General features: G+C 37.0%; 1 protein-coding gene across 1 annotated transcript in view; it reads left to right on the top strand.

The window, feature by feature from the left end:
- Positions 1-204: 204 nt before the first annotated feature.
- LOC126198716 (B-box type zinc finger protein ncl-1-like) overlaps positions 205-12987 on the top strand; it is a 154814-nt gene continuing 142031 nt past the window's right edge. Inside the window, exons 1-2 of the mRNA XM_049935235.1 lie at positions 205-333; positions 789-1024. Coding sequence (XP_049791192.1) covers positions 894-1024 — 131 coding nt within the window. The 5' untranslated portion in view covers positions 205-333; positions 789-893. The remainder of the gene's footprint in view (positions 334-788; positions 1025-12987) is intronic.

Raw genomic sequence — 12987 nt, forward strand, 5'->3', positions numbered from 1 at the left:
GTTGTCTGTTTATTTTTTATTTATAAGACTGATACGCTCTTGTTTCCAACGATCTGCAATACAACTGGATTACCTAATGAACAAGACTGCTACCAGCAAGATCGGAACTGCCAACACAATTACATAATTTTTAGCATCGTTGTGGAGGTTATAAAAGTTACTAAAAACTTCCGTACAGTAAATTCCTTCGTTAAGTTTTCTAATATCATATATGCTGATTAAGTAGCCTGTATTGTGGTGCGCAGATGTCAAAATTTGCTTATCAATAGTCTGTTTAATGAGTGGGATACTCAGTTGCCGCATGATATGTTCGCGCCATTTGCCATGGCTGTGGTAAGTTCTTTCCGAGATAGTACACTGCATTTGTGATGATTTTCCATTGTTAACAACAACCTGTTTTATTTTAAAATTTTATGGAGAGTTGCCTCTTTAGAATGCGAATATAAGAATATGGCAATTAAAGGCCAAACTCTTACGGTTTTGTAATAAAGTGACGTCTGTGTTTGACCTCACAAACTCTGCCATTTGTAGCACCAGTCCGGTGCTGTTGTGAGCTAAAAATGTTCGCATAGTAAATAATTTGATGTTCAGTATTGTTAAACTATTGTCGTTTCGTGGGTGATTCAAAGGCTTTTGTATTTTTTAATTAAGGAAAAAAGTTTTAGTGCAGTTACATTATACGAAACCTTCCAAGGACACCTAATGTCAATTTTTGTTGGTCTGAAACACGCAACTAAATGTACCGTTTAAAAAAGGATTCTGAAAATTGTGTTATTCTTGATCTGCAGGTCTGCTTGACGCCACTCACAACTTCAGTTAAGGTGTGAATCGTTGCCAGGGAACTGCAGTAAATTCTCGCAGACTCGATTTATTATTTGCGTGAAGGAAAGAACATGGATATGGTGGAAACAACCGAAGAAAACGACTTGGATCTTTTCGGCGAAGGCTTTAGCGGAAGTCGATCGAGCCCTTTAGAAGAATCTAGTCCGTCTGAAAACCGGGATCAAGTATGCAGTATTTGCAGGTTAGTGAATATTTGTTTGAGTTTTATTTATATATATCTATATATTTAATTTCGTGTATGGCACCATGTAAGACGCACTGTTGCAATTGCTCTGTTGACTAGCCGTTACGAACATATATGCGGTTGTATCAAAGTGCAGCTTATTTACATTTTGCATATTTTAATAATTTCTAAGGTTTTAGCAAATGATGTAAGTAAGTGGTGAGTCGTATATAATGGGACGATTAACTATCATGATTCGTCCTGTAATTCATAGATGATGCCAGAACCTTTGAATGGTGAAATTTCGTTTTTCTTCCTGCTGGAACTACAAAGACACTGTGTTATATCAGTGGATGTTTGTCAACAAACATTTCATGTACTAAGAATTTTTATAATTTAAGTGTGGTGACATTCTTACTCACTTTATTGAAGACCCGCTTGAAAATAAAATTAATAATTTTTGTGATATTTTTTGTGCATAAATACTAGGCCCTACATATATATGGCTCTGTGGGAGTGTTGAGATTAGATTACAAATACGAAGGTCTGTCGTTACGTCCTCAGTTTTGAGATTGTTTCTCTCATTTATTTCTCTCATTTACCACTTCTTTCACCTCTGTTAATTATTAGTTAATGTAAAACATTCCAAGTTATGCAGAGTGTAGGAATCCATATTGAAATGTAGATCCTCATGTATTTAATTGTGAAAGTGATAATTTTGTAAGTGCATATGTATGTTCTACTGTAATGTAGTAGGCACTATAACATACACGCATTCATTTTGCTTTTGCAGTTTCTGAAGAACTGCATGTAAATGGAAAGTTGGAACAAATTAAATATGTGATAATTGACGGCTACATAATACATATATAAACATTACACATAGGCTGTGAATAATTTAATAAAGCACGGAACATATCATTACATTGTTCCTTGGATTGTAGAAGCCAGTTTTGAACACAGCCACAGATAACTAACTGTATACTTTTCACAATACTAAACTTTTCAGCAATGGAGTCACAAAAGAGTTATATCAGTTTTCACATTCGCATGTCCAGATTACCTGGTTTAGAATGCATAATGGATGAATTAATATGTAAATTTGCAACTTCTGTAGCTTGTGTGGTGCCGACAGACGCGTCCGATCCCACGCGTCGGCTTTGACCTGTGACGTAAGGGTGTTGTCGTGTGAGACACCATGATGGCGCGGAGTTTGGTTTGTGAGTGTGGCGTTTTTGTAGATGTCGTCGTGTTGTGGTTTGTTGGGCTGTCTGGTGATATGTTCAGGGTTTTTGTTTGTGTGGTGTAATGGGCTCAGTTTGCTTTTGCTCATTATCCAGAACTGTTTGAGTGTCGGCTGTGTTTGTAGTGGAATTCGTTTCAGTGAGTTAACGATTTTGTGTGAAGGTTAGTTTAATGTTGTTCACTGTACGTCGTGTGGTAATTTTAGTGAAATAATCGGTTGTTGTTTGTGCTCAGGAATGGATATGACGGATAAAATTAACAGTGTGCAGATCAAGGGAAGTGTTCGATCCCAATGTGTGGCTGTGTATGTTGGTATTGGTATCAGGAGACGATTCTGAGCTATATAGGCCAAGGGAAGTGTTTGATCCTAATTCATGGGATCGGGAGCTGCTGTTGACCTATATAGGTCAAGGGAAGTATCCGATTCCAGATGATATTGTGTTTAGTGGTACCTGGAGAGTTTTACAATGTCGTGGTTTTTTAATTATGGGGGTGGGTGTCTAAATTCGCTTATATTTAGTTTGCCCCCACCCAAAAACACCCCATTTCCCGCACTTGTCCCATTAGTGTCATTAGGCTTTTTGTGGAAAGTGTGTGTGTTTGTTTTTTGATGTATTTTCGTCCTCATTATGTGTACGTAGGGTGAAGTGGGGTAAGTGTAACCACATTTTGGCATAGTTCAACTTTGATACCAAATTGCTAACTTGTTATTGAAGATATGATTTTGAAATTTCTCATGCTTAAAGTTTGACTTATTGACTTTTAAACAATATACATTTTGTTTTTGAAAGATAAAATTATATGGTCAAATAATTGTTTTCAAAATTTTGTGTTGTGAGGTTACACTTGCCCCCATGGTTCGGGGCAAGTGTAACCTCGCATTGTTGTACCCATAAAGAGCATTGTAAAAGAGACTTGGGGTAAGTGACCTGATTACCCAATTTTTACTGAATTTGAGGATTTTTTAAATCATTAAAATATCTTAAATTTTACTCAAGATATGAACTTTTTTGCACACGCCTCTTTGTATATTATGAAATACTCAGAAAATGTTAGCTAAACTAAAAAATAAGTGTTAGCCTAAACCATAAAGCACTGAAACAGAACGCATCATAGACGATTTATTTTTGTTTTAGGCCATTAATTTATTAGTTTACATTCTACAAAAGTAATATTTTTTTCTTCAGTAGGCAATTTAACAAAAATAATAAAATATCTAGTCTCAAGAGAAAAGAAAAGATCACTTTATAAGTCACTTTCTATTATTTTTCACGGTAATTGAACTAAAGTTGTTGGCAATTTGTATTTAATGCTAAACTGCCCTAATTCAACTTATTATATTCATACTTAGGCCCTAACTATTATTTAGTCACTGAATGTTGTATGAATCAAATGTAACACCAAATGTCAGGTCTCCCTTGTGACCCAAAGTAGGCTCAGGCAGCACTGAAATGACATCAGAGGAGGGAACTTGCATCTCATCTCTTCTATCAGGCCAATAGAATGTAGTGCCATGCTTTGTCTTATTTTTGCATCCGAGGAAAATCACTTCTGGATCACCTAAATCAATAATTTTGGTAACTTGGCCAATAAAATGAACTTTCTTACATTTTGTTGCAAAAGCTACCAGAACATACTTTCCAACTGTAATTTTATCTTTGGCTTCAAAAAAGTTTGCCTCTTTCATTTTCTTCTTCTTCTTCACAGCTTATCATTTCTTTCTTGAGATCATCCATTGTTATCATCTTCATCACTACATATTAAAGATAGGCCTCCTTCAGTTTCACTTTCTTCACTTGTTGATTGAACTTCCAGTCTTTTTTTTCTTGTTACCCACATGAGCAATCAGGGATTTTTTTTCCACAACATTCTGAGATACCATTTCAGATAAAGTAACAGCACCTTGTTTGGAAGATTTACTTTTCATTACCAAACCCTTTTTATGCCGATAATGCTTTTTTGGTTTGCTTTCTCCTTATTATTCTTGTTTCCTTTAAAATCTTTTTCTTTATAGATGGCATCTTGAAAAGTGATAACTTCAGCTCCTGGTGCACTCCTTTTCTTCTTTGTTTTACCTGTGGGACTACACTGTTGGACTGTTTCCAATAATAACCTTTCAAATGACAAATCAGAAGTTCCAGAACATAATGAAACATTGGTTAGCTTGGGAATGGTTGAGAAAGAACTCTGGTACTGGGAGAACTACAGGGCTCAGTAGATGTAGGCCTATAAAATTCTGGAGGTTGTTCAGCAAAATCTGAGTACTTTCTGTTAGAGACGTAGCTTCCACACAGTCTATGGCTGCATTATCGTGAGCTGGCAATGGATTTGTTTCTGCCAAAGATTTGGTATGAGCTACATATCTTTTATATGCCTCCGGATCATATTTAGTTTTATCAATTACTTCTCTACTGTAAGGGAATATTCCTGCTTTTTGAAAACCACTTTTCAACAATTCAGGTGGTGTTTCATTCCATACAGCAGTGAGGAGATTGGAAAAGTCACGTTTGCTAATTTTTAGCCCTTGATGATGTCTCTGGTGATGAGTTAACTTTTGGTCCCAAGTAGATTTCACACACAGGAAGGCCAGTTTAGTTGATCTAGTGTGATGGCAAAAACAGGGTTACGGCTTAAATAAATAAATATGTTCCGGTAAGTTTGTTTGGGGCGAGTGTAACCCTCCTGGTTACACTTGCCCCAGCCGATTGGTTACACTTGCCCCACATGGGAAAAAGTTGGGGTAAGTGTAACCATGCCTGGCATATCAAGAGCTTTATCAGTAGAGTAAAACGAATCTCATATTTGAAATTATCATGCAAAAGTTAGTTTGTAACCAAAAAATTGTGCAGTTATCTTTAAAACTGCAAAAATGACAGACCACCAAATTCTTAGCATGTCACTCTCTTGCAGAGTGAAAATGTAGACGTCAATTCAAGTCCAAAAGTTAATTACCAATTTATGTCAGATTTGACAACTTATGGTTAAATATAACAAGGAAAGGAGTAAATTTACATGTGTGATAGGTCAGAGGTAAAAATACAGATTCTTCAAGGCACTATCCTTGGTTACACTAACCCCATGGTTACACTTACCCCACTTCACCCTAACGACTTTATATGCGTCATATTGGAATCGTGGTTTATGGTCATTTCCGCCATATTTGTGACGTCATGGGTCAAAGCAGACGGGCGGGATCGTACGCTTCCGTATTTCCCTTGTGTGTGACAGTGCACGAAGTGTGTGGCATGCTTTCATGTTGTGACAACACATTCTGCTTATCATTGTGGATCCTACTTAAAATATTTTTCAAAGACATACTGTATGCCTGTAATGAGCTGAGTTTATTGTCGTCTCTTGTCTTAGGGAATCAACAAGGATGCCAACAAGTCTGTACGTGAACAATACGTGTAATAAGTTTTTCAACCTGTAGCATTCTTTACGTCATAATGAAGCATTATTATTATATCATTTGGAAATCAGTAGTTTTGACACCATATATCCTCATATCAATTGTTTTGAAAATTGTGGGCTTTTCCAAGTTAATTCTAGATAGTATGAACTGTGACAAGGTGGAAGAGCACGTAATAATTACCACCAACAGACCTTACCGTCATTCATTTTCATTTAATACCACTATGAGCAAGACAGCAGGTGCTATTCTAATAGCATGCGGTATTTCGTTACTGTCAGTTGCTCAAGTTTATGTACTACATTGGGCAATCCTCCGCCTAGTTTTCTTTTTCCAGATGTGTTAAATGTCTTCTGCTTTCATAATCGTTCTTTTTTTATGTAGATAACTTATTTAGATCCATTGGTGATACGTTATTTTTGGCAATAACTCTTCTAGAGGTACGCTATTGATTCATTTATTTTGTATGTACTAGTTTCGGGGGTGAAACCATGTTGTCATGTGTTTGAACTCATCAAAGACAACAGGTTGTTGTCCTACATGCTACATACATGAATTGTATCATATTCATAAAGTCTCCTCAGTGGTCAAAATGTGAACTGATTCATGTTGTGCCAAGTAGCGCAATTTAAGATTTGCAGACTTCACTGAACATGAATGCTTGCTAATTAAACTTTGGCCATGAAACCTGTAGTGACCAAAGCACTAAGTAAATAGTGTAGGTGTTGTGGAGTTCTCGTTTCAAAAAAAATTCTTAAACTTTTTTTTCGAATTGTCTGTTTATGTTCTTTTACAGTTCTCTTTTATCTGTGATTAATTTTAAGATTGTCGGTGAATTTTATTTTTTGGGAAATATGAATGATTTTCTATGATGAAAAAGCCAAATTGAATGCAGGCTCACAAGTCTCACCCAAAGAAAAAATGTAATGGGGTTCCGCAGGACCTTGGTGTTGGATCTGGTCTTACCAACCATTCCACACATTGTGCCAACTGTGGGCGAGTGGCCACTCAATAACAAACATGGAAAAATAAGGGGAAAAAATCGGATGTATGTTGTGTGAACATTATGCTGAAAACTGCACCTTTCTACCTATTCCCATTTCTAAAATATAAAAGATCAAAGTTGTAAAGATCATTTTGGAACACACCATATGTGTATAGGAGAGCACATAAGCATGTTTGCCACTGCAGTTTTAACTGATGAAAATGAAGAAACACACTATGGTTTTGTCTTCCTTTAGTGAATTGTAACTCAGGTTTATTACAGTCTATTTCCAGTCAATCAAATTTCCACAGACACGTAGAAAGGTGCAAGTTTACCCTGGACAGTTGTATAAAAATCCCTTCGGCATGCCGCTGGACATTTTGAAAGTTAGGACCAATCCAGGGAAATCTGGATGTATTGTATCTCTGATAGGGGATGTGAAGATGAGTGCATTGGATCCCTTAATGATATGTGGAAAAGAAAGGAGTCTTGTCTCATTTTAGAGACAGTTTGCATTTTGTTATAGGCAATGGGCAGTGATGTCCACAAATGCAAAATTATTTGGAATATTTAGCCATTTATTTGTGTGGAAAGTAAATATTTTTTATAGAAAATTACGTCAGCAGCTACATACATGCCCTTGATGTTTTCAGTTTTACGCTATGACATTATAAATTTGTATGGGGCTAGGAGAGATTATTTAATATTATTTAGTCCATTTTAAAACTGCTTAACATTAAAAAGTTTCTCTACTTAGTTATTTTCTGCCCTGTAGTCTCGTGTCTGTGAATTTTTTCAACTGGTTTAAAACATTTTGGTGAGATTACAACAGAGACATGTGGTAAACTCCAGGTTTATTTTGGTTTCTCTTAAACTGAGTCTACCAATATATTGCTTCCTCATAGGTGTATCTTGCAAAAATACCACAAATGTAGAAATGAGAGAGAATCAAGCTCACAGGGAAGCTTAGCAGCTATCGTTCTTAACTGTAAAACATTAGTGACTGGAACAAGAAAACAGGGAATTAGTAGTGGTACACTAAGTACTTACTCTCCGCTACACAAAAACAGAAGAGACAAAGAGTTAATATTGCATTGTCATCCAGTTCTGAGTGAAGTTTTAAGTCTTAACTTAAAGGAAAGTTAGTTTGAACCCTCTGTACCAGACCTATTTTATGTACCCGTCCCTAGAAACCAGGCAATTTTGTCAGTGTTTAGAAAATCACTGCATCGAATCTACTTTTTGGATTGTGGCAAATTTGGTACCATTTTGAAGCTGCACTTTTCGTCTTTAATTCTGTGCAAAAGAAACTACTTTGGAATGCACAGCTTTAAGGTACAGTTATAGAAATCACATAGGTGTTTTTAAGAATTTAGAAAAGTCATACGGATAAGAGAATGCAATTGTTATTTATTTTTAACTGATATTATAGCACTACGTAACATCTTTCTGTCAGCCTACAATAATTGCATACAAATTTCACACAGAATCATATTGTTTTTTAGTGGGGGAAATTTTGAAGCAAGGTTCCAGCCAGACTGAAACACCACACTGTTCACATTCATACCGTGTGTCTTTGTGTGAAGCTTTGCCATTCTCTTTCTTACTCCTGGAACTGCACACGTGACACACACAAGTATGTGCTGCAAAAAAATATCTCTTTGTTAGTCGACCTACAGTTCCTTCATTCCTGACTTAAAATGTATCATCTTCAACAAGCTGAGCTGCAAGCACTGTTATGAAGTCCATTATTGTTAGTTTCTTGTTGTGCACTGTATTGTAGAGCCAAAAAGCATTTGATACTCCTATCAGCAGCAGTTGGAAATATAATTTTCGCCACCATTGCACTGTTCTGTGCTGGAATGGATTGTACTGCAGGTGCTGGTCTCTGATATCCACTCCAATTTTATTCAGATTGTAATCCAGTACCTGAAGTGGTTTCATTACTACAGACCCATTTTTCTTAGTATGCGTACCAGATGTGGCCTGATGCCTTGTAGACAATGCATACGTGTCCCTCTTATCCTTCCACTTCATTGCTAATACATTATCTTAACACCGAAAAGACATTTCGCCCTTTCTCAGCTTATTTGATACTAAATCTTTAGGTTATCCTTTCCTACATTTGTTCACAGTACCAACAACTCTAGTACCTTTGTCAGCCAGTCGTTGAAAACGCTCTGGACTGGAATAGAATTGGTCTAAATACACAGTATGACCTTTATTCAGCAAGTGGCCATCAGACAACAATCACAATACAACAGTGGGCGTAGAATTGTAAAAATGTGCTTACCAGCATGAACTTCAAAGTTTACAGCATAGCCACTACTGGCTTCAGCAACAGCGTAAACCTTCAGTCCATACTTATGAGGCTTATTTTGCATGTAAACACGGAAGCTCACATGATCTCGAAATAGACATATGCCTTCATCGGTTGTCAGTTTTTCTGGGGGGTGATATGCCTGGATACATATGCCTGGATACATCGCTCCTTCAAATTCTTGTAATAAGGTAAAACTTAAAGTGGTTGAAAGCCATCGTCACCTGGTTTTTTCTGTTCAGAATTGTCAACAAGATGCAAGCACGACAGTATCTGAATAAAATGCAAATGACTCATAACTTGGGGACAGGATTAGTGCTCCAGTGGTCTACAATTTTTGGCTTTCTTGAAATACACATGTGGAAAAGCACACCCAAGAAACGCCTCATCTCACTTGTAGTCACTGGCTTCCAGGAACTCAAAACTGAATTAGGCTTGATGTTATTTCCTCTTCTTTTCTTCTGGATTGCCTGTGATGCATACAAATTTGTATCTTCAGTTCTTTTACATCACTGTCGGTAAGGAACACTTTACTGCAATCCAGTACAGAATTTGAGTCATCAATATTCACTAGACTCTTCCTTGGTGTAGTGTTGACAGGCAGAGGTCGGTAGGTGTCAAATTCAGTCCAGTCAACATCTTAACTTTACACAACGAATTTAAAACATTACTAGGACCAAAATCATTTAATGGAACAACATTAATCTTTATCTCGATCTTAATTATAATACTATTCAATAATTTTATAGGACTATTCCCTTACATTTTTACTAGACCAAGCCATTTAGCATTAACATTTGCAATCGCTCTGCCTATGTGATTAAGATTTATATTATTTGGATGAATCCATCAGCTGGATTTGAAATAACACCGTCAACATCATTTGCGTCTGCATATGAAGACAAGCTGTCGCCAATCTCGCTCTCTAAAAGGAATATCACTTTATATGTAACTACATATATCTCTTACAGAAGATGTGTTCAGCAGAAATGTGTGTACTGCACAATTACAAGGAGTCATATGTCGTTGAAAATTCGGGAATACGTACCTTCAAACACACCATTGTATTCAGAATCACTCTCTACATTATCCAGAGTGCCTCTATTATTAATCAAATCAGCGATATCTGCGTCTGATAACAACGCGCCCCCCCCCCTCTCCGAGACATGATTACAAATATGAAATAACATGACGACTTAAGGAAGACTGAGAACGCAGAGATAAGTTTTAACATGAATTACAGTGCTGTACGCAACACTGCTGTGCCATCTATGGACGCATTTTGTTACTAAACATCTGTAAAAAGTGTAACATTGGCCAAACCTGTAGAAATAATGTTGCAGTGTTTTGCATTAAATTAAATGTAGCGGCCCGTAAATTTTATGGGTCTGGTGATTTTTGCGCGATCCTAGGCCCGTAAATTTTACGGGTTTGGTTCTTAGTGTTAAAATCAATTGCAAAATTTGTAGCGGACAGAGACAGACCGAAACACAAAGTACTCTCCGCTTCACACCAGACTTGGAAGGAAGTTAATAATGCAGTATCATCCAGTTCTTACACCAAGTACCTACTCTTCACCACACACCAGAAAAGAAATTGTATTGTCATCCACTTATGGGTTAATTTGAAAATTTTAAGTCTTTAGTTTATAGGGAAGCTAGTTTAAAATCAATAGCAAAAGTTGTACTGAACAGACTGAAAGACACAGTACCCTCTTCCACATACCAGACACGAAAGTGAGTTAAATTACTGTGTCGTCCAGTTCTGAGCTGTGTTGAAAGTTTCAAGCCTCCAGCTTATTGAGAAGCTGGTTTAAAATAAGTTGCAAAATTTGCACAAAAAAGGGGGGGAGGGGGAGAGACAAGAAACAAACTTAATAAAAATGTGTTGCGAAGTGATTGTTCATTTATATGTACACAAATCTTCAGTGCAGCACCAGATATTGAACTTCTAAAACCAACAAAAAATTGTTATTTAATGCCACAAGATCTAAAAATTAGTATTTTTGTAAGTAAATACATACCTTTTGAATATACTTTAATTTTAGAAATATACTTTTCGTCCACATCTCTTTGAAATAAGATACTTTGTCTCAAAAAAAGTTGCCAACCCTAGTCAAGGTCCATGTATAACCAAAAAGGCAGAAATATGTGTAAGTAAAGTCACTCAAACATGGTGTGTGAGTGGGTACATTCATATAACGGCCACATTCGATGTAGACTTGTTTCAGTAGGTTGTCTCGCAGTTAGCGAAACCACTGAAACCCAGTGAATGAGTGAGTGAGAGCAGTCATATAATTGCCACAGCCGACGGAGACTTGTTTCAGTTGGTTGTCTCACAACATGATGAGTGAGTGAAAACATTCATATAACGGCAACAAATGACAGAGACTTGTTTCAGTAAATTGTCTCATACTGAGTAAAAGCACGCAAACATATAGCTGACATCGCTGCAGAGACTAATTTCATTTGGTTGTTTCATTCAACTAAAAAAATTGTGAATTGGCAGATTCCAGCAGTGACTCATTGAAGATACATGATACTATGTTTATTTGGTTTATGAAGTGCAAAATTTTACACTTTTGAACATTTAAAACAAGTTTGAAATCTTATCAAGATCTGACTGAATATTTATGTAGGTTCTTACAGACAGTACTTCTTATAGATAACTGTATCATCTGCAAAAAGTCAGAGGTTACTGGTAATGTTGTGTACCAGGTCATTAATATACAACATGAACAGCAAGAGTCCCAACACACTTCCCTGTGTCACACCAGTAGTTACTTCTACATCTGATGATGACTCTCCAACCAAGATAACATGCTGTGTCCTCCCTATCAAAACATCCTCTATCCAATCACTAATTTCGCGTGATATGCCACTGGGGCTACAACTTTGCTTCCGCTGTTTTTTCTCAAAGTTATAGGCTTTTTATTGTGAGCATCTTACAAAAAATTTAAGTTTCAGTGTTGGCCATCACTGGCCACTACTTTCTCCCACCTTTTGGGCAGCATACGAATCGCGCGGCGGATGAACTGGGTGTCTTGCGAGAAGATCCATGCATCAATCCAATTTTACAATTGTTCATATGACAGGAAGTGCTGGGCAGCCAGGTTGTGTGCCAACATTTCCATGTATGTTTTGGCGGGTTTTGTGACATGAGGTCGAGCACTGTCATGCTGTAAAAATCACCTTTTTATGTATATCATTGTACTGTGGCCATTTGTCTTTCACTGCTCGGCTCAAACCCATCAGTTACTTTTGATAATGATCTCCTGTGATTGTTCTTGTCAGTTGCAGTAGCATCGAAAGCTTTCTCTCTTTCACGACCATGCCAGTCTTCAGTGTCAAAATCACCATTCTTGAAGCATGGAAACCATTTTCTGCAAAGTTCTGTCACTATCAGGTGTCTCATCGTAGGTCTTACCCAGCTTTTTATTAGACTCAGCTGCAGATTTCTTCATATCAAAGCAGAAAATTAAAACCTCCCGCAGATGACGAGAATTGGGCTCATAAGTTTACATATTTAGCCAAGAATAACTTTAAGATGCAATAAAAAATCAACTAATATTCTGATTGCGGTATGTTCCCAAATGCCTAAGCTTACTGTATGACACTTCTAACCTATGACTTGCGCCACTACTTTCCACTAATGCTGTCTACTGCAAAACGGCGGAAGCAGTTGTAGAATTAATATATGCTCATACTTTTGAAACAAGCATAGGTGTGGCACTGGGTCAACTGCTTTCCAGAATTTGAGAGACACTGCATCTACCTGTCTGCCTTAATCCAAAGCTTTCAATATGTCATGTGAGAAAAGTGTGAATTCAGTTTCTTGTGATCGATGCTTTCGAAGCCCATGCTTTTTGGCATGGAAGAGGTTATTCTGTTCAAGATAGTCCAAAATATGTTGTGAGATTCTACAACAAATTGATGTCAAGCATATTGGACAGTAGTTTGGCGGATCACTTCTACTATCCTTTCTGTGATGGTGATTCAGATGTGCAGGAGAACTACGGATGT

Source organism: Schistocerca nitens, chromosome 8 (assembly GCF_023898315.1).
Source record: "Schistocerca nitens isolate TAMUIC-IGC-003100 chromosome 8, iqSchNite1.1, whole genome shotgun sequence".
NCBI lineage: Eukaryota > Metazoa > Arthropoda > Insecta > Orthoptera > Acrididae > Schistocerca > Schistocerca nitens.